Source organism: Rhagoletis pomonella, unplaced genomic scaffold, assembly GCF_013731165.1.
Source record: "Rhagoletis pomonella isolate Grant_MI unplaced genomic scaffold, Rhpom_1.0 Rhpom_scaffold_00006, whole genome shotgun sequence".
NCBI classification, from domain to species: domain Eukaryota; kingdom Metazoa; phylum Arthropoda; class Insecta; order Diptera; family Tephritidae; genus Rhagoletis; species Rhagoletis pomonella.
The window spans coordinates 54,102,493-54,122,685 of record NW_023458560.1 but is presented as its reverse complement, the minus strand read 5'-3'; the positions used below and the strand labels follow the sequence as shown (position 1 = coordinate 54,122,685).

Genomic DNA, 20,193 nt, shown 5'->3' with positions numbered 1-20,193 from the left:
GTTAAACGCATAAAATTACAACGATTGTGCTCCGGTGAAAAGATCCTTCGGCTGGATGGACAACGAAAGAAAGGGTGGCCAAGAACACAATGGAAGGACCAAGTGCAGAAGAACCTGTCCGCAGGTGGTAAAAACTCATTTTACCAATTACGGTGGGTATTGTTAGGCATTCGATTTAGTGAACAATGGGACTGCAGGTCACTTATGAACTTTTTGACATACATCAGTGGCCTCCAACGTGGGAGTCCTCTCACCTTCTTTGAGTAGCACCCCATAACAAGCTTTTCAGATGTTGTGGCTTTCGGCGCTAAAGTCTTACGAGCTCTATTCAACTATAAGTTTTATATTACGACTTTAGCACTGAGCGCTACAACGCCTGAAAAGCGATAAACGCCTGAAAATCTTGTGCTGGTGTTCTACTTTTTGGAGTTCTGTATGTCCATGTATGCATTGGATATATCACCCGGAACCCATCAAAAGGTACCGGACAATTTTGCAGCTCGCTACTACCATTAACAGCGTTTTACGTGAGTCTAAGCCTATTAGATAAGACGCTCTGTTCAGCTATAATTAGATTTGTGCCTATTGGTACAGTTTTCTGAAATCTAAATCCAAATTCGCTGGCCCCGTACTCCCATCATCAAGTCTGGATCCATCAATGTACCAGACATTATATCCTTCGCCGATTATTGTGGTTGTCGACTTATAAGCATCGCTTCCAAGAATTTTTTAACTTTGCAGAGCTTTATAAGGAATAACTTCACCACCGTTGTGTATGTGAATTTCCTGAAGTCTTCACTTTCAATGCAGCTTAGATACGGCAGTTTTAGCGCGCTCGAACAAGCATCTTTCTCAATGAGTATGGCTAGAAGCGGCATGCCTACGTTGATTCGAAGTGCCTCTTTTGGTGAGTGGGACGATGATGGACTTTTTTGGATTTATTGACAAGGTCGCTCATTTAGACCACCTTGCTAGGGTTCATTTCAAGGCTGCCTTTACAGTCTGGGGTCCTCTCATTTCAGCCTACAAAAAAGATGACAAAGTTTTCACCCGCTTTGATTAAGTTCCTATAAAAAAAGCTGTGGCTACTAAATTGCTCTTAAAATAAGGAACATTATTTTATTTTCCGTCAGCTATTGAATTACTTGAGGGAATTTCCATTAGTAGCACTCTTAACAATTGCAAATTTTTCGCTTGCAACACTGGAGGCACTCTTAAGGACTAGTAAGCCTTTCCGGTGTAATATTTCTAATTCCTACTAATCCGAAAAACAAAAATAAAGCAATTAGATAACTGCGCTTATAATGTTTTCACGATTTCCAAAACAAATCACCGCAGCGCAACAGTCCAACAAACCGAATAATCCACTTTACAAATTCCAACCGTAGATTGCCTAACTGACTGACGTTGCACTTGTACCTACTACGACGAGTCCAACCAAAAATATGTAGTACAGCGCCAAAGTCGCTCGCTGCCATCTGCTTAAACGGTAAGTTAGAGCTTTTTTTTTTAGCTGCTGCAACTCATCTTCTTACTAATAATACTTAGCCATTGAATAAATCTAGCATTGGATAAAAGCTGGCAGATTTTTTTTTTTTTTGGGCGCTTATTGCGCTATCATTTATGCGAAACTCCGCTGCATTTTGTGGCAATCAGGCCAGCAGCTGGCTTTGGAAACGGATGAGGAAAATAAATTTGAAAAAAAGAAGCAGAAAACTACAAAATTTTGGAAGCAACAAAACAATTCGATAATTACAATGACAAGCCAATTGCAGACTATGTAGGTAACTTGGTTGCTGCTGCTGTGGCACTACGCCGCCGCCTCATCTCCGCTGCGCCCGATTATTAGATTTTATTTAACGAGTAGGGGTATATTTTTGCATTGCAAAGTGCAACGATTTGCCGGGCATACCAGCAATATTTTGATATTAACTTCGCATTTCTAAGACAGCTACGAACAGATCGGACAGTTGTTTTCACAAAAAGCTCTGGAACTCAAGCGATGGCAGATAACTCTATTTTCATTTCGATTACCATTTCCATTGCGCTGTGCCATTTGGTCGCTGCATTCCGCTGCAATTCAACCAGTCTGCGGCTGATGCTAGGCGGCCATGTTAAATAGTCAACATTGAGGACAGACAGCCAGCCAGCCAACCAGCCAGACACAGAGCGACAGGTTCCACGCTCGTGCTGCGCGCTTTTCCTGAAATTTCCTTTTGCACTAAATGCCTTTGGTTTGGTATTTTAATTCGACGTTGATTTTTGTTTGTTTTGTTGCTTTGTCATTTTTGCTCTATTAACTCTTGCTCAGGTGCATTTCGGTTATTATCTCTGCTCGTTGGCGGTCGTTGGTTGTAATCGCATCGTTTTTTTTGCCATGCTGGTGGGTGCCGTCATAATTTTTTACAACCGTGTAAGGAGAATAACGATTTTCGAATTACATTTTTGCATGAATAACAGTAAAAGAGATATTAGCTACAAATATTGGAATATACATTTGTAGGAAAAGATTGCAGAAGCCGTTAATTTCTGTTGAAGGGAAACATTCGGAGGGAAAAATGAAAATTACCTCAACTACAAAATATGTATGTATATTTGTAAATGCAACTTATTTGGCTTCCTGAAGCCGGAAGTATCTCCCCAGATAAAAGAGTCTTAAAGCCTCCGCTGGTGTAGGCACCTTGTCGCGGTGCGGGGGCTTAACTGAACCGCCTTCCACAGACCGCTTCACAATCGGAGCAACGCGTATGCTTGGTTAGCCATCATCTTCGCTGCATCTGTCCGGGCTGGGGCTGCAAACAAACAGTGACCAAGAACTGACAAACCCTCCCTCATCCATGGCGTTATGCAACGACCGTTCCTATACCACGATTTGTAGATAGGCGGTCTTATTATAACGGCGCCTTCTTGACACAGCGCCACCTCAGGACGCAAGGGTGATATTGCCGCTTTAAGGCGCGCGTAGAATCGTTTGTTTTTTCTGGGCTGGGGTCGTACGACCACGATGAATGTGATAGGGAGAGTATGAGCCCTGAGAGTCGGACCTGGATAGCGCAGAGGAGAGAATACTGCTAGCGAATCCCACAAATGGTGAATGATAGGGGTGTTCCAGCTAGCTTGCACGTTAGAGTCTGCGCAGACGGGCAGACGAGTATTCAACACCCAAACCTGTGAGACAGAGGAACGACGAATACAAGTCCTCAAGGCAAAGAGCTGTTGGGCTGATGGGCGTTGAGTTGTCCGACTCCAGGGCTGTTAAGCAGAAGGACAAGGATCGTCACAGTTTCGATAAAAATACGTCAACTTATAAGACTTTAGAAGAAAGGTGGGCATTGTGGCGACGAGCAAGAGACCAGAGGGAGGGAATTTCAGGCTTCCAACCGACCGTGGTGAACAAATAACCACCGAAAAGTGGAAATCTGTAGACAAAGATCTGTTGCGCCCGATAATAAAGAGGATGCGTGAAGAACCGGGCAGACCTATGCCTTATTTTGACACAGCAGGATAATAGTGGAGTAAAACTCATTGTGAACGTTTTTAGACTGCTGCAATCCCAAAACCCGAATATACTAACACAGCATTGGAGAGTGATCACGGATGTAAGACCTCGATGGGCAGAAGCCGGAGATAATCGAGAGAGAGCTAACGAACGTGCCTTCGAGTGAACTCCTCATCGGAAGAGGACTCGCTTGATGTGGCGCTAGTCCAACAGCCATGGTTCCCGACGGAAGCAGAGATGTCAGGGCAGAAGGCGCATAACTTCGGCGCACACCTGATATGTGAGCCCTAAAGCTAGGGTAGCAATCCTGAAATGAAAGAAATTTCAGTACTGGAGATGTGGCGATTGTTGCCTTAGAACACGATGGATAGAAGGTTCTGAGCCGGGCAACCTGGCATGGTTACACACCGCTGGAGGTAAAGCGCAGCAATTTGAATGAAGCTAATAACGGCAAAATTCCTACAACGAACGTAGGGCTAAAGTGAAGTAGTACTACTATTCTAACACCTTGTTCTGTGCCTAGAGTATTGATGGCGGTGTGGAGAGAAGGTTCTTGGCAGATACTTCCTACAAACTAAGCGCTTGTCAAGGAGTTGCTTAACAACGCATGCGCAATGGAAAGGATGACCGATTGCCTGTCAAAAATTCTGTCTGATGCTTAAAAGTAAGTTTGCCGCCTCAGGAAGCCAACTGAAGAAATAAGTCACCATAGTAGAACTCTGATCTTTATTGTCTTAAAGAACGACTCGCGAAATAATCTAACTAGAGAAATGTGCAGACCCTGCCGCGAGCTTGGAATAGTTCAGATATTTTTTGAGGATGGGACAGAATACTGTCAAAGACAGGCAGCAGCTGCCGAGACCAACCTAAGGATAACTTCTTTTTCTGAAGGCTCTTGAGAGGCTGATAAATGTGTACACCAAGCTGATGTCGATGGAATCATGTTTTCTAAAGTACAGCGTGCTTGTCCCATGTAAATATCGATGAACATCGCCCCATAATTGTTGTTGGACGGATAGAGGTAAACTTTGAGACCACTAAACCGGTAGGCAGAGGTAGTCCAATTTTTTTTTTTTTAATGACAAAGCTTCCACGGTGAGCTATAGCTTACGTCTCTTTCGCGCGGTGACCACTGGGTAATATTAAAGATTTAATGGAGGGGAATTAGCAGACATAAATTCATCCCACAGAAAAACCAAAAAACCAATTCAAAACATTAACGATTTTCTTAAAATGTTAATGTTTTCGAAATTTGCTTCAATTTGATACAAACGATGGATGCGGATTAATATATAATACTAAGGGCCGGTTTTTCAGTGCCAGTTTAAACTGAGTTTAAATTGAACAGGTGGCTGGCATTTGATTGGCTGATCTTAGTTTAAACCACGGCTGTGCACTGAAAAACTGGCCCTAAGAAGGTAGATATGAAAAGAATATAAATATTTGACTTCCGGTTATCTCATCATATGTTAAAAAACATCGCAAATAATAGAATGAAAAACGTGTTCCTCCATATCACCCTGTGTTCAATCAAAACAACAAACCATTCGCAGTCAGCTGTTTGGCTACTCATTTCTCGAAGCACATCATAAAAAAAACAACCATCCACCTCGTTAAAGAAAGTACATTTAATTTGGCTAAAACATGCAATCAGCCAAAAAACAATTCGAGTGCACAAGAAACGCAAATTTAACAAGAAATAAGCTAAAAGGTAGGCGAAAGCAAATACACGACAGCAGTCGGTAACTGGCAAGGAAGCAAATAGGACACAGCTAGTACGCCTGCGACGAACGACTTTGCGCGCTATCGAGTAAATTACCTGAGATTTTCGTGCGCCGGAAGTAGCAACTGGTGGCTGCAACGATATCAAATTATAGTAACATAATGTCGGTGTACGCCTGGGTAAGCAGTGAATTTGAATTGCAAATCAGTTGGCACTCAATTGTTGGGAGTAATAAATAATAGTGTTTATTTTTTTTTTTTAATCATTTACATACCAGGGCGCCAACTCGCACGGACAGCTTAGCCTTGGCTATGAATCGGAGCTGTGTATGACACCGCAAATTGTGCGAGATTATTCATTTAATCCAACTAGCGTGCGCCGTATACGCGGCGGTGGCGGTCATGTGCTTGTACTCGATACAAATGGAAGGATACACGCGTGCGGGTGGAATGGTCGCGGTCAGTTGGGCTTGGACTCGCGCGAGGAATGCTTCAATACTTTCCAAATTATACCTGGAGAATATTTCGGGGTATTTTCAATTGATTTCCTCATTCGTCTTATGATAGAGATATGTCAGTACATTTTACCTGATTATGTTTTAGGATGTACCAGTAGCGAGTATTGCTTGCGGTTGGGATATATCTGGCTGCATAACGGTTACGAAAAAGCTTTACGTTTGGGGCTCTAATTGCTTTCAGCAGTTGGGACTTTGTCAACGTGAATTTAATGCTGTACGCCGACCGCTACCTGTAATTTTGCCACGCAACGATAAACCAGCACGCATTAGCTTCGGACTACGCCATTGTGCCATACTCACCGAAGATCATAAGGTGTATATTTTCGGTCGGCTGCGTATAAGTGATGAGCCACCTTCGGATTTGTGCATAACAGCGACAACGCTTAATTGTGCGCCGGTTATAAAAATTCATGCAAACGAGCCCACCGAAGTGCGCATCACTGGCATATCAAGTGGTCAGAATCATATATTAATCAAAGTGGTTGATTTGCAATATGGTGATAGCGCAAAGCGTGTTATTGCTTTGGGTGATAATAAATTTGGTCAAGCGAATGCATTTCAATTCGAAGAGGAGATCAAACAAATAGTCACCGGATGGACACATAATGCAGTGATGTTGAGGGACAATCGTATTCTAACTTGGGGACGCAATTGTTATGGCCAATTAGGCATGGGTAGTGTAACACAAAATCAGGCGACGCCACAGGAACTAGATTTGCGTAGTTCAATCGTGCCAGCACATGTACACTTTGGCTCGGAGCATGGTCTTATACGCAGCACTGATGGTGAAGTTTACACATGGGGTTGGAACGAGCATGGTAATTGCGGAAACGATGCCACAGATAATTTGTAAGTACATTACTGTTGAAAAGAGATATACATATCTATGTACTGACGCATTTTAAAATAACTCTTTAGGTGTGCTCCTACGCGCGTACAGTTGCCAGGACCTTGTAGAATTGCGGGTACTGGCGCAGGGTTTTGCTATGCGATATGTGAAGAGCCGGCTGCAGCAGTAAGTTAAAGAATGAATGCCTGAAAATTATAATTCGGAGAAACAAAATTGTAATTGTGGTAAAAACCATTTAAATAAGTGAATAAACAATTATATATACAAATCTATTTGAACGTTTTCCGGTATGCATGTTTGTGCGTTTATATATCAAAACCGCGCCTAAATGTATGCTACAAATCTGTAACAACAGCACACACTTGGCAATTGCAAACCACATTTGCAGTATGCCTTGACTGCTGTAGGTAATTGCATTGCGATTAACCTCTAAAAACACTTGACATTTCCTGAAGCAAATTGTTAAAGTTGGCCAAATCGTAACAAGCTACTGAAAAAGATATCAAAATTCTAAATTTTAACAAAACTCGATTGAAGACAAAACTAAAAGCAACGCAACCGGAAAATTTATAGAAAAAGACAAACGGAGAAATAAAGATAAAAATTGCAATCAAAGCTAGTGAGAGTTTGAATTCCAACGGACAGCTGTGCCAAGAAAGCAACCGTTACAGACACGTTCTTATTGCTGGTGTTCATCTGGTTTTTTGTTTGGTGCGTGCGCGGACACTGCATAAGTGTACACGAAATAACAGATTGCTCAAGGGCATGGAAGCGCAACAGACCCAGCAGACGGAAAAGCTCATCGCAGACATGCTGGGATTTCTAGACTGTAATTGCATAATTCAATATTAGCAAATGAACGCGGCTTTCAAATACAACGGATTACGTATTTCTTTGTCCAGCGTAGTATTCTGTAGAAAATACAATTTAAAAAATTTCAAGTTAGGTTAAATTTTTCAGCAACGAGTGAGGAAGAAGACGACAGCAGCAACAACATGAACGAGGAGCAGAATAGTCCAGAAGAATCGTACGAGAGTGCTAATGATGAATTTTCACAGGTCGAAGCGGAAGCAGAAAATCCTTTGATGGCGAGTAGCAGAAAAGAAAGAAAATTAAAAAATTCAATTGCCAAAGAATTGACAAAAATTAAAAATGACTTTCCAATTTGGAATACAAAAGAAATCAGTAAGCCAATCCTGTTCACAACTATTCATTTCTAACAATTATTACCTATCATATTCCCCAGCAGCACCCACATCCAAAAAGCTCACGGATCCTATTTGGCACCAAACTTTCACAGCCGCTGGGACATGTGAGCAGACAGATGTGGAAAACGATTGGAATTCAAAATTAGAATCAAATTGTCGTCGCAGTAGCAGTAATACATACGTGCAGGAGGTGAATCGCGCTATTTATGGAGACACCACTGGTCATCCACCGAATGGAAGTGCTGAATATTTTCAAGCTGCACAAAACTATGCCATCTACGGCAAAGATTTTCTCGATTTTCCTGAAAATCTAACGCCACTACTTAACGACAAAGGTGCAAATACGCCACCGGAAGCAGTGCCATTTGTTGCTGGCTACGGTAATGGCTTATATCCAACACCACAAGTGCCGGAGTCAACAACTGGCATAGGTTTCGCAAATTTTAGTGTAAGCAATTTCAGTTTAAAAGATGTAGATTTTGATCAACGCTATATGTAAATTGTGCATTCATTTCAGAAGCAATCTACGGCCGCTAATTCAGCCGCTGCAGCTGCTTATTATCAAATGTGTAATGGTATGCAAGCTGCTTCCGTACGACCAGCTACTGGAAGTACTGCATATGGCATGTTCCTCGGCAACAAAGTCACTTATGTTGCGGCAGCTCCTGCTGCACCACCACTTGTCTACAATCAACATTCATCCACTACGACAAACTTTATTTCAAATAGCTTAGCAAATGCAGCACTTGCCTCCTCGCCTACCATTTTATACTCCAATCCGATGTTGACTACAACAACACAGCAATATTTGAATACATTTTTCAAAGAGACTCAATATTTAAGTGGCGCCACCGCGCAAGGCCCTACTGTTGGTACAACTACAGGTATTTATGAGCGTATGATATACGCACAGATGTTGCAGCAGCAAATCTATCACCAAACACAACAGCAGGCTGCTGCTGTAGCAGCGATGTTCCACAAAACTCGTCCAGCTCGTGCTGCCACAAATGGAGGTGGAGCTTGTAAGTAAATTAGTGCCGTGTCTCCGTGTGGTTTTGCTTAGAAAACGTAAACAAAATCAGCTGTTCTATGCACATGCACAGCATTGCCACAGCAATACACTTGCTTTATAGCTCATGAAACTAACCTTGCACTGTGTTATATTTTGCTCTTTTTTTAATTGAATCATTATTCTTATTAGGTGCTCCAAATTCGCCAACTCAAAATATGCCTTCACCAAATAACATGTCAGGGTTGAATTTATGCGGAAGGCAAGCAGTAATGGCCACAAACCAAACGGAAATGTTAGTGAAATCCCCGCCAGTTCCGCCTCCAATTGTTGCCAATGGTAACGAAGATAATGCAGCTCCAATGAACGATTAGTGACTGGTGCCTCCCATGGATTTCTTTAGTGTTCTTGTTGTTGTTTTATGGTCTTCTCCTCTTTGTTGTTAACATTTATCTACTTTTTAATTTCAAACATTAGATTTAAATAAATTTAATACGACGCAATAAAAATCTAACTTTAAAAATTTATATACTATCAGTTGTTATTGTACTGGCCCTACTTCATTCGGCTAGTGTATCGTGGTTGTTCATTTAGTTATACCGCATACAAATTCCCGAAATAGAGCACTAATAGGCCCTGCGTAAATCGCCTAGTTTACCAATCATTGTCGTCCAGTTCAAGTAACGGCTGGCCCAAGAAGCGTACTCTTTGGCATCTCAGAGTCGAGACTGGTTGGGTATAAGTTCAGTCAGAGTTTTTGGGGAATAATGCTGGAATGACAGTCCAGATATTAATCTGGGTTGTTCCGGTAGACCCGACTGTCATGGGAAGACTCGTCTGCGATGGGTGGTGATTGAACTCCTACTGCGACATTCATGTGGCAAGAGTATTTGAAGGTCTAATACACTCTATGGATGTCTTTTTTTTGCATTTCGGTACATCCTCGGGTTCAGGGGTTGGGTTACGTATGTATACTTGGAAGGAGGCTCTGCTTCCAGCAAATGACTGTTCGGATACTCTCAAATGCTGCCAGTGAGCTGTCGCACAGCGAATTTTTCTTCTTGCAGCTTTGTACTTTGGCAGCTGAGTGCTAGGAAAAGGAGAGGAAGCTGTCAAAAGTAACCCTTAAAAAACCTTAACGGGCTACTCACCGTCGGAGTTGGAGAGTCATCTACGTAGATGCCTTATTGCAGCTTAAGCTCCTCCCTCCAGGTGGAAAGAGGGTCGCCGTTGATTTGGCAGGATAGGTGGTAAGGCGAGAAAGTTCTGCGATATCTAGGAATCGTGAACTTAGGTCCACCGTTTTAATTCCTGTGGGGGGAGGATACCTCTAAGTCCTTTCCAGTGCGGAATGATAACGGATATCAAAAGCTTTTCACAAGTCTAGCCATGCCAGAACAATTATTTCGCTCGTGCGGTTACGGCTGACTATTTAAGCCGTTAAGGGCTGAGGTAGTACTGTGGTTGTTGTTAGATTGGAAGTAAAGTTCGTGTATAGTAAAGTAAGGCCTCAAGTATCTTCACTATTAGGAAAAGGAGCGTTATCGACTGATAGTACTCTATTTTGTTGGTTAGTTTCCACGGTTTTAGTAGTATGACTACTCTCACAGACTTCCGCATGTAGTGAGGTATTTAACTCCAACCGGACCCAATTTTAACAGCATCAGCCTGCAAATTCCGCCAGAGCCAATTATATTGGAAGCTTTCGAATGGGTATCTAAAAGGTTGGCTACTAATAGGGTTGAACCTCCTTCTGATCACAGGACGTTTGGCCTTATCCACATAAATATCTTACGCCTTCCTTCCTTCGGTAGCGAAAAAGCGCCATCACAGAATGTGATTTTCAGCAAGTATTTGCGATTGGTCGGGCTAGACAAGCAGATCACGATTAGTCAGTGCTTACTCACACCATATTGATTTACCAGTTGCTAAATCTTCCAGTTGAGATATCTTTATTCCATTCCACGACAGCCAGTTCCACACACAAAAATGACTCGGGTCTCTTCTCGACGAAGGGTTATTGTCTTGGCGATCTAACTCTGTTTAGACCGGCAAACCCAACCCTCGAGCTCAAAATTGGTGCCACAAATGTTGAAGAAAACCGTTGGCATGCTAGCTACTTGCGCGCAATCGACAAAATACTCTCCCCATTAGTTGGCCACCGCGCCAATTCCGATTTGAATATATTCGTAGACTAAGGTTGGTACGGCTAATAGACTAGTGTCGAATCGATTACGAATTGCGAATAACCTTGACTTGAGACTGGCACATACATAGTTGATATCACCAATATAATGATCGCGATCAATGCCGCCCAATCCACCATTGCTGGATGTGCCATTGAATGCCAAATAGAAACCAAAAATTGTCGCGTCGACCAAACCTTGTCGGTATAAATTACAGAAAGGTGGTACCACATTGAGCCAAGTATGCCCTCGAATTCCGAGTCGACGAATGAAGTACACGGCTCTGAGGTTGCTGCTGCGAAAGTGGCATGAGAAACCATACCGATTTTCCAAAGACTTAGATAGATTGATTTAATAGAGGCTGTGCACTGTGACGTTAAGGCTATTGTGTCCTCAGATCACATTAAAACACCTCTTCCAGCCCGAGTGCTCCTAAGAAACCAAGCGGTTTCGAGACGATAGAGAGAAAGTACGCGTAATCTCTGACCACAACCCTCCCAGGTCTTCTTGCAACCGCATCGCATTCTAAAACGAGGTGCAGTGGAGTTTCTGTTGCCATGTCGCAGTACCGAGAGTGTCGAATCTAACAAACCGTCAAGAGATGCTCCAGACCCTCCTGTTCTACGATCGTAGCTGTAAGGCACCATACTACAGAAGCACGCGTTATGATCGGTCTGACTAAAGCTATGTACATCCGATTTTAGATAGCAGGTCTTACTAACGGCTCTTAGACTCTGCCGGAAAACTTTTAGTGCTCGATTTACCTTCAGCCTGTAGTGAGTTTTTCATGCCAGGTTTTTACTTACAGATGCCCTATTCCTTTGTCATTACAGCCCAGTTATAGCTGCTTTGCTGTTAATGAAAATATTTACTCGTACGTTTTGCGGGGTCAGAGCCTCTGCGGACTGGAAAATGCTGCTGCAGTCCGGGAGCTTATTTGGCTATTCAAATCCAAACCACGGATAAAATGCAGCTGCTATTACTCCTCAAGAAATTTCATCAGCTTTTATTAAAAAAAAATAAAATCGGTTAAAAATTTAAACCCGTAAACTCAATTGCCGAGACAGCATAGAGCATTATTTCCCAAAGTGTAGAACCAAATGATTAAGTCATGGGTGGTCATGCATGCCGAGTGTTTTCCGGCAAGCGTATGAGGCATTAAAGGCCTCTATTCCGCAACGCTAATACAGGGAGTGGAAGCGTTTACTGGGCTGCCAAGTATAATTGAGCCGTGTATTTTGACAGTGGCATCACGACAAACATTAAGGTTAGAGAACGATTGGAAATCGATTCTAAATATATATATATATGTATATGTTTCTCTAAATAGAAGGTTAGAAGAGGATAAGAGAAACTGTCGAAAATTATAGAACTCTCCACAAAAGGGAATTCTAATTGTGTTCTAACGTTGAATTCTAATTGGTTTCAGATGTCTGGTGTTTAATCTAATCTAATCATTCTCTAATCGATTTCTAACATAGTTTTCCAACCTGATTTTCGATTCGAGGACCAAATGCATCGGCAAATCTGTGATGAAATCAACGAAAGCAAAACAAATTACACACTCAAAATTTAGAATTTTTGAAATTATGCGCTAAAAATGTATACAGAGCTTTTATTTACCTCTCAACAAAAGCTGGAGCAAATTTTTGTTATAAATTGTTAAGCAAACGATGAAACATTTCGTTATTTGCTAAGTGTTGCGAATAAAACTTCACATTTAAATTTAAGACATTCATAGCAAGAATTGTTTGAAGAAAATCCCCGCTACGTCCTTCTTAAAAAAAATATACATATGTATGTATATTCTCTTAAAATAAAATTAATTTAAATCGAACCAGTATTTCAGGACTTTTCAGATTAGAAAAAATTGTCCTCAATTTTATATAACACCATTTCTAATACATTTTTGGTCGCTGAATTTGTAAATATGTAAACTTATATATGGGTGTTTCCTGAAAAGTGTCAACCAAGAGCAAAGAGTTAAAATTGCACCTAGGCCAAATTTTTTTAAACCTTCAGACAGATTTTAAAAAATCAAATGGCGGATCCATATTGGGTATACCAGTTATAATGGAAAAATTTTAAATCGAGCGTACATGCCTGGCGTATGAGTAACATGTTAGTAAGAATCCGATCTGATTTTAGATTCGTAATTAGAGAGCTTGATTGTAAAGAGTTAAGCGTTCTAAATGATTTAATTTTTTTACCGCCATATTGGGTCCTCTGATTAGGAAAAAACGTCCCCAAGAACTACAGAGAAAACCGTTTCAAGCGGATCGAATCGATTTTAATTTTTCATCCGCCCTATTGGAATCGTCATTATGAATTTTTAAAATCATGCCTTAGGTTCGTATTCAGCAACATCAGAAACATATGTAAGAACCTGCTGTTACTTCTTCTTGTGTTCTTTTTTAGTGTTGAGTTCTGCAGAGGAAAAAGTTGTAAATCAAAATCTAATTTACGGTTAGTTTAGACGCCATATTTGAGACGGCGTGTTGAAGGCCACACTGTTTTCAATGGGGGTGTCTATGTGATTATTATAAGACCTTAACCTTTGTAATCCGTCCTATAGAATTTTGGCCACCGTACTGTACCTACCGGTTGCTGTGATGTGGAAATGAATTTTACGCCGCTTCCCTTGCATCGCTATGTGTGGCACGTTTCCGGTCGTGATCTAAGCGTCGCGAAAAAAAATGTTCATAAAAAAGTGGTGGAGAATGAAATTCTCTACAACTTTGGCATTTGAATACATATTCACGTATTTTCAACAGAAATTTTTGAAAAAATGGTGAAAACCGTGACAATGTAAAAATTTTTCGCAGTTTTGGCTAATTATTTTCAATAAAAATTGTTTTTTTGTTTAACTTTTTATATAAAAAATGTGAGAACTTAAAATCTCTACAAATTTGTATTTATCCATTTTTTACGAAAAAAAAACCTAAAATCCAAGGTGGCGGAATGTTGAAATATGAAATTTATGGGTAAGACTGTGGATTCATGATCTATGTTTCAAATAGAAGTAAATTGCATCGAAAATCGCTACTACCTATTATTTTTGAGAAAAAGTCAAATTTTACTAATTCTTTAAAACACCGATTTTTTTTTTTTAAATATTCCGAATACATACATACATAATGCGAGAAAGTTACGTTTTGCATTTATTTTAACGGTGTAAAGATCAATTCAAATCACCTTATGCATGGAAGTGCTTATACATACATATGTACATACAGACATATGTATATTGGTATGTTATTTTATTTAGAAAGAAACATAGCTAATAAATCAAGTTACTAATTGCAGAGATAATGATTTCACCGCATGTCTTACTAAGGCAAAATTCTTTGCAAAACTATGTAAGTACACAAATCGTTTTCTCAAAAAAAAAATAAAATAAAAATGTTTTTTACTTATTTACAAATATATAAATACTCGTACAGACATATGTTATAGTTTCATTTCTTATCTACTGACCAAAAAATTCAGTAAAAGTTGATAAGAAAATACGTAGGAAGAATGTGTATATAAGTATGTAGATACATACTTATATTTTGCATTTTGTATTGGCCCAAAATCAATAGGGCCGGATTATAAGGCAGTGTAGGCAACTGCCTATGGGCACCGAACAGAGAGAAAAAAATTTTCAAAATGTTTCAACGAGTTAGTGAAATTTAAGAATTTAAGCTATTTAAGAAATTTAACTTCAAAAATTAATTTTCAATTCACACATGTATGTATTTAATGAGAAAACGTATGCTCGATAAGTGATGAAAATCAGCGTGGGCGTAGAAGGAAAAGGCATCACGATGAGGGATCTGCAGAAGACGTTGTGCTTAGAGGAAAAGAGAATTTCAAAATTGAGACTTATTTACCTATACTGGACGAACTGTGTACAGAATTGTCGCGGCGACTAAAGGCTTATCGGAACATTAATTCTCTCTCTAATCGGATTTCTAGCATTGTATAAGTACATTAAGAAGCTACGCCTTTGACTGATTAATGGTGTAGTGAAAAAATGGCCTAATTATAGTATATACATATATAAAAATTTATTTTGCCGCCCCGAAAGTTACAACTGCCCAGGGGCCCCGACATGGTTAATCCGGCCGTGCATGTATTCCTCAAAATGCTCGTTTCTGGGGCACTTAGAGTCGCTATATGAATCATGCAGAACCGTTACATCCACCCAAAACCATTGTATGTAACGCACGCCAAAAATGAGTAAAATTGTTTCGATATTTCCCGATGCTGGGAATTTCGTGATGAAAATTATATAATACTAGTATCGCCCAGTTGTCGAAATTCGAGATCTTTTTTTATACACTTTTGAATTTTGCTTGTCACCAATATCCTTTATGCGAATGACGATTTGTAGTCCACCACCAAAATCTATTGCGAATTTACAGGAAAACTTAACACCAAATTTCTTCAGTAGTTTTCGAAATTATACCGATAAGGGAACCTCAATTTTCATTTATAAAAAATATGTGATATGTATTTGTATGCATAGGTGATATTCTTAACGGTTCCTCACTGACTAATATGTGAAAGATATACCAGTTCAGACTGTAAATATCGAGGGCTTATATTCAATACCCTCAATCTACATTTTTCACAAAAATGAGATTCTGATATAAAAATCCACCTAAGACTTAACTGTCATCCGAGATGTTAATGCTGACCTTGTATAACGCTTGACAGAAGAATTTATTTTAAATTGCAAAGTCAGAATTAATATCAGTGATGACAGGTAAGTCCCAGTTGGGTTTTAACATCACAAAGTTGTTTCTGTGAAAATTGCAGATAGAGGGTATTGAATATAAGCCCTCGATATGTTTTTCGATTATATTGGTCTGAGAGCCCTTTGGAAGGTTAAAAACTATATTGCCAGATCAACATAAATTCCTATTTCTTTTCATTAGAATCTGTAGAGGTTAAGTACCTCGAAGGTGTAAAACAAAATATAATCAGGGTATTCATCTAAACGAGTAAATGCCTCGTAACTGTGTAAACCTTGTAACTAAACCGGTTTCCCATACAAAATTAAGTAAGTTTACGAGGTTTACGTGGTTACGAGGCATTTACGCGTTTATATGAATTGCCCTAATATATCTTTCTCTAACGGCGGTTTTACCTGGTGTTTTGTCAAGAATTGGCCTAAAGTCCAATATTTTTGCACCACACAATTGCGATTCGGCAAAAACTTCGTTTGTTCTTTTACCGAAGCTAAGCAATCAGCAGAATTTGTAAATATTGCCGATAATTCGGCAAACCGAAGCCGAAACCGAACGTTCTCTCGAACTCCACTCCAAACGGATAGTCATTATTCTGTTATGGCTCGACCTTGGTATTAATCCGTACATTTTTTACTGGGATATTTTATTTAACTTATAAATTGAATTGAAGTTAACTTTTTAAGCCGGTGGTAAATACCTTCAAAAGCCTTTCTTCTTTAACTTCTATCGTTTGGCACCCATATTAAGATATGATTTTCTATTTAACATTCATATATTGCAATTTGCAATATTTTAATTTATTAGTTTAAAGGAATTCAAATTTTTGGGTCGATGGCAATCCTCGTTTTTTACGCAAGGCTTTCCTTCGTTTCAATATATGGGTAATATTGAAGTTATTAATTAAACTACATCGCCCTCACCCGCTTCGCTGAGTGTATGAAATTTTTGCGTGTTATTATAGGTGAAATTTATTTCAATAAAACTGAACATACTTAACCTATGCCAAAACCAGAAGATTTAAAATTTTTTTAATCATCTTCAAAACAAATTCAAACTAAAATTTTCTTAAACCTCTCTCTTGTGATGCTTTTCAATTAACTAATTCCCTGAAATCAATTTGAGATTTTAAACGGATGGCAACCCCCTTAAATGTAATTTTTAAATGAGTCCCTTTTAAAACCGTTTCCATTAATACTCACATTGTAAAAATTCATTGAAATTATGGAATACATAGTTTGAATTTAACTTTTTAAACAGTTGGCAACCTCTCTCGTCTGTCAATCATATTGCGCTACATATATATGTATTTAAATTACCTAATTACCATAATTTAAGTTGAAGTTCGTACCTATTCATGTATATTTTAATAACTCATTTAACCTATAAAAGAATTGTATTTGGCTTTAGTTTTGAAACAGCTTGTAACTCTCTCAAATACCCCCGAAAATTCTACCTGTTCAAACTTAAGATGTCTAAATGCTCTTGCGTGTGACAGTTGAACTTGTGTTTAGTTTAATTAAATTTAACCTTTCAAACACGTGGCAACCCTCTTAAAAATATTTTAATACTACAACCTTATTTAACTCCTTCCATCTGATACTCATATTAGCACACATATTTCAATTACATACCTATTTTTCCTAATTCAAGTGAAATTTGAAAATTTGTTCAAATAGGTGGCAACTCTGATACATATAGATGAGAAGTTAGGCCTTTTCAAAACCATTTCGATTCATACCCTTATTGTAATAATTCATTTATTTTAATCGAGTTTAATTTTTAACAATGGTTGCCGTTAAGGGCCTCAATAATGTTCAAAATTTTTACACTAAATGTTTCTTAAAAAATTCGGTTGACACCTATATGTTAATTTTTCAGACAGTTTGCGAATAATTAATTTAAATTTCACTTTTCAAACAGGTGGCAACCCTTTTAAAAATATTTTCAAACTAAAACTTTTTAATAAATAATTCCCTTAATTCAAGTAGAATTTGTTTTTTTTTTTGTAATAGGTGGCAGCACTCCTCGAGCATGGAATTGATTTTACATATCTCCATACCAAGTTTCAGTATTCTATCACAAATATTTCCTGAGATATGCAGTATGAAAAATTCTGTTTGTTTGGCTAAATGACACCAGTGTACAAAATTTCATGATGATGATGATGTGAAGGCGTAACCAACAAACAAACAAACTCACATCAAGGATTTAACCAGCCGAAGATATTTTTGAAATAAAATTTGTTAGACCTCTTTTGCTTGTAAGTTGAATTTAAGTTATTAATAAAATTAAATTACATATTTTAAACATATGGCAACCCTTTTAATATTTTAAGATGTGGGGCTTTCCAAATTCCTTCCCTTCTAATATCTATCCATACATTTTTATGTTTAATTTCACTTATATAAATCGCATTTAACCATTTAAAAAGGTGGCAACTCTTAAAAAGTATTTAAGAAAAAACGCATTTTTAAAATAAGTAAATTAATTAATTATTAATTAATTAATTATGAATGCATTTAATTAGAATTGTACAATGTTGACAGTTTGTTCTTCTTTTTAAATTAGATAATCGATGTATTCGCAATCTTGTCGTGCACTCCTTCGATGAGCAACACTACAGCAGTGTAGTGATTCGTTTAAAACATCTTCGCCAACCACAATCTACTACATATGAACACAAAAGCAGGTATCAAAAGTTTTATGCTAGCCGCACTGAAACTGAAAGCTCCACCAGAGACGTTCAATGCTGCCGTGCCATTTAATGCAGCCGTAGCAAAACCAACCCTATTATTGCCCATATCGAATACTGTGTAATATTGACCAATGAAGACATCACCCAAAATCCAAAAATTCGTATCGGCATCCTCAAAAGCAGACATACACACTATATCGCCATTTTCATCTTCAGTTTCAATTATATACTGAGAACTAGTGAGGTTGAAGGTGGTGCCACCTATGGTGAATGAAATGATCGGCAAACTTGACAATGCAGCACACTCCACAAGGTATTCTCCCTCGCTGTAGACAGCACCAATTGCATTCTGTATATTCTCCAAGAGGCTGCTTGGCACAGCTAACAAACTTGTACCGGTATCGGCTATAGCAGAGCAATCGAGACAAGCATTAGTACCATCAATGCTGACCGAGTCCATATTGAATTGCCAATAGCCTTCGATTGTGACGGGCACGTAGGTCAACTCGCCACTGTAGTGATTTGTATCGATGCCACCGAGCGTAAGTTCACCACCTTGCAAGGATGTGCCATTACGTGTCAAATAGAAAGCGAATACGGGCGAGTCAATTAAACCTTGTGAGTATAAATTATAGAAGGGTGGCACCACATTGTCAACAGCAATCGTTTGATAGCCCATGCCAAGTATGCCATCGAATTCCGAATCGACGAATGTGTTACCAGGCTCGGATGTTGCAACTGCGAAGGTTTGTCCCGTTATAGCCAAATCGCTAATTGACACAGTATCGGCCACCAAGTAACCCGTAAGATTTCCAGTGCCATATTGTATGGCAAAACTTTGTCCATTAGGCTGATATGTGCTGGATATGTTCGAATTGTATGTATTGTGATCTTGACAAGCTTGATCGGTGGATGCACAAGGTGCGCCGGGTACCCACAGATTCGATGAACCGGTGTCGAAGAGAACTTGAAAGCTTTGCGGTGGTGTGCCAATAGTGATGGATCCATAGTACTGATCGTCAACGTAGTTGCTCAATTGTTCTGCTGTGACAACGAAACTTGAGTTATACTTGCTACGCAGCACAGCCACCTGGGAGCCAACATTCTTGATGGAGCGTAACTTGTTGGGTTTTTTTAGTGGAACACGCACGAGCGCTGTATCGACGACGAACGCAAGGAACAAAACACCAACTGCCAACTTTAGCATTTCGACTGACCGATGGAGTGGAAGGTGCAGATGCCACAAGTAATAAATTTGTATCTATTTATGTAACCTCCTGATATTCGAATATTAAATAATAGAGTGAGTAGGTTTGGTGAAAATGCTTTCTATATATAACCATGCATACACATAGAATATCTTATCAGCGCGATTGCACTGAGCGGGTTTTAAGCTTCTAAATAAGTAAACAGACATAGCAGAAAAGTACATACATTGTCATTTCAGGTATTTGTATGTCACCAAATGATAAAATCGAAAGTCTATGTGCTTTCGACCTACGATACAGAAATGTATACAAATATGTATGTACTACTTCAATGTATTTTTTGTGGTGTTACTCCCTCTCACTACAGCCAAAACTCTTATAGACTTATAACATTAATTAAATTAATATACCTATGCAGAAAGTCCGCGATATGTAGACTCGAGTTATAAAATTATAAATTTTATTTTTATTTATGCCTACTCCCTAAATACCTTTGTAAAATAAAGAAGAAATTTGAAAGAATATCTCTCTTTATAAAGCTCTTTAAATCTATTTTTTT

At 39.0% G+C, this 20,193-nt stretch overlaps 2 protein-coding genes, 1 long non-coding RNA gene and 1 pseudogene across 6 annotated transcripts in view; 2 read left to right on the top strand and 2 right to left on the bottom strand.

The window, feature by feature from the left end:
- Positions 1-6,131, bottom strand: part of LOC118740974 — a 48,442-nt gene extending 42,311 nt beyond the window's left edge. The window contains exons 1-4 of one of the 4 annotated variants that reach the window (XR_004993205.1): positions 6,040-6,131; positions 5,810-5,969; positions 5,497-5,734; positions 5,106-5,436 (exon numbers count right to left, since the gene is read on the bottom strand). This is a non-coding gene — a long non-coding RNA (uncharacterized LOC118740974). Of the gene's footprint in view, positions 1-5,105; positions 5,437-5,496; positions 5,735-5,809; positions 5,970-6,039 lie in introns of those variants that run through there. The other 3 variants (XR_004993204.1, XR_004993206.1, XR_004993207.1) reach the window with 3 other exon arrangements.
- On the top strand, positions 5,291-7,204 carry LOC118740972 (secretion-regulating guanine nucleotide exchange factor). The gene is made up of 4 exons (XM_036472747.1): positions 5,291-5,401; positions 5,500-5,751; positions 5,825-6,588; positions 6,658-7,204. Exons 1-4 carry the CDS (start codon positions 5,384-5,386, stop codon positions 6,761-6,763), a joined length of 1,140 nt encoding a protein of 379 aa, XP_036328640.1. The 5' UTR covers positions 5,291-5,383; the 3' UTR covers positions 6,764-7,204.
- Positions 7,205-7,344: 140 nt separating this feature from the next.
- On the top strand, positions 7,345-9,296 carry LOC118740973 (annotated as a pseudogene).
- Positions 9,297-18,310: 9,014 nt separating this feature from the next.
- LOC118740971 (lysosomal aspartic protease-like) lies at positions 18,311-19,769 on the bottom strand. The gene has a single exon (XM_036472746.1). The coding sequence runs from the start codon at positions 19,631-19,633 to the stop codon at positions 18,371-18,373; it is 1,263 nt and encodes a 420-aa protein (XP_036328639.1). The 5' UTR covers positions 19,634-19,769; the 3' UTR covers positions 18,311-18,370.
- Positions 19,770-20,193: the final 424 nt, after the last annotated feature.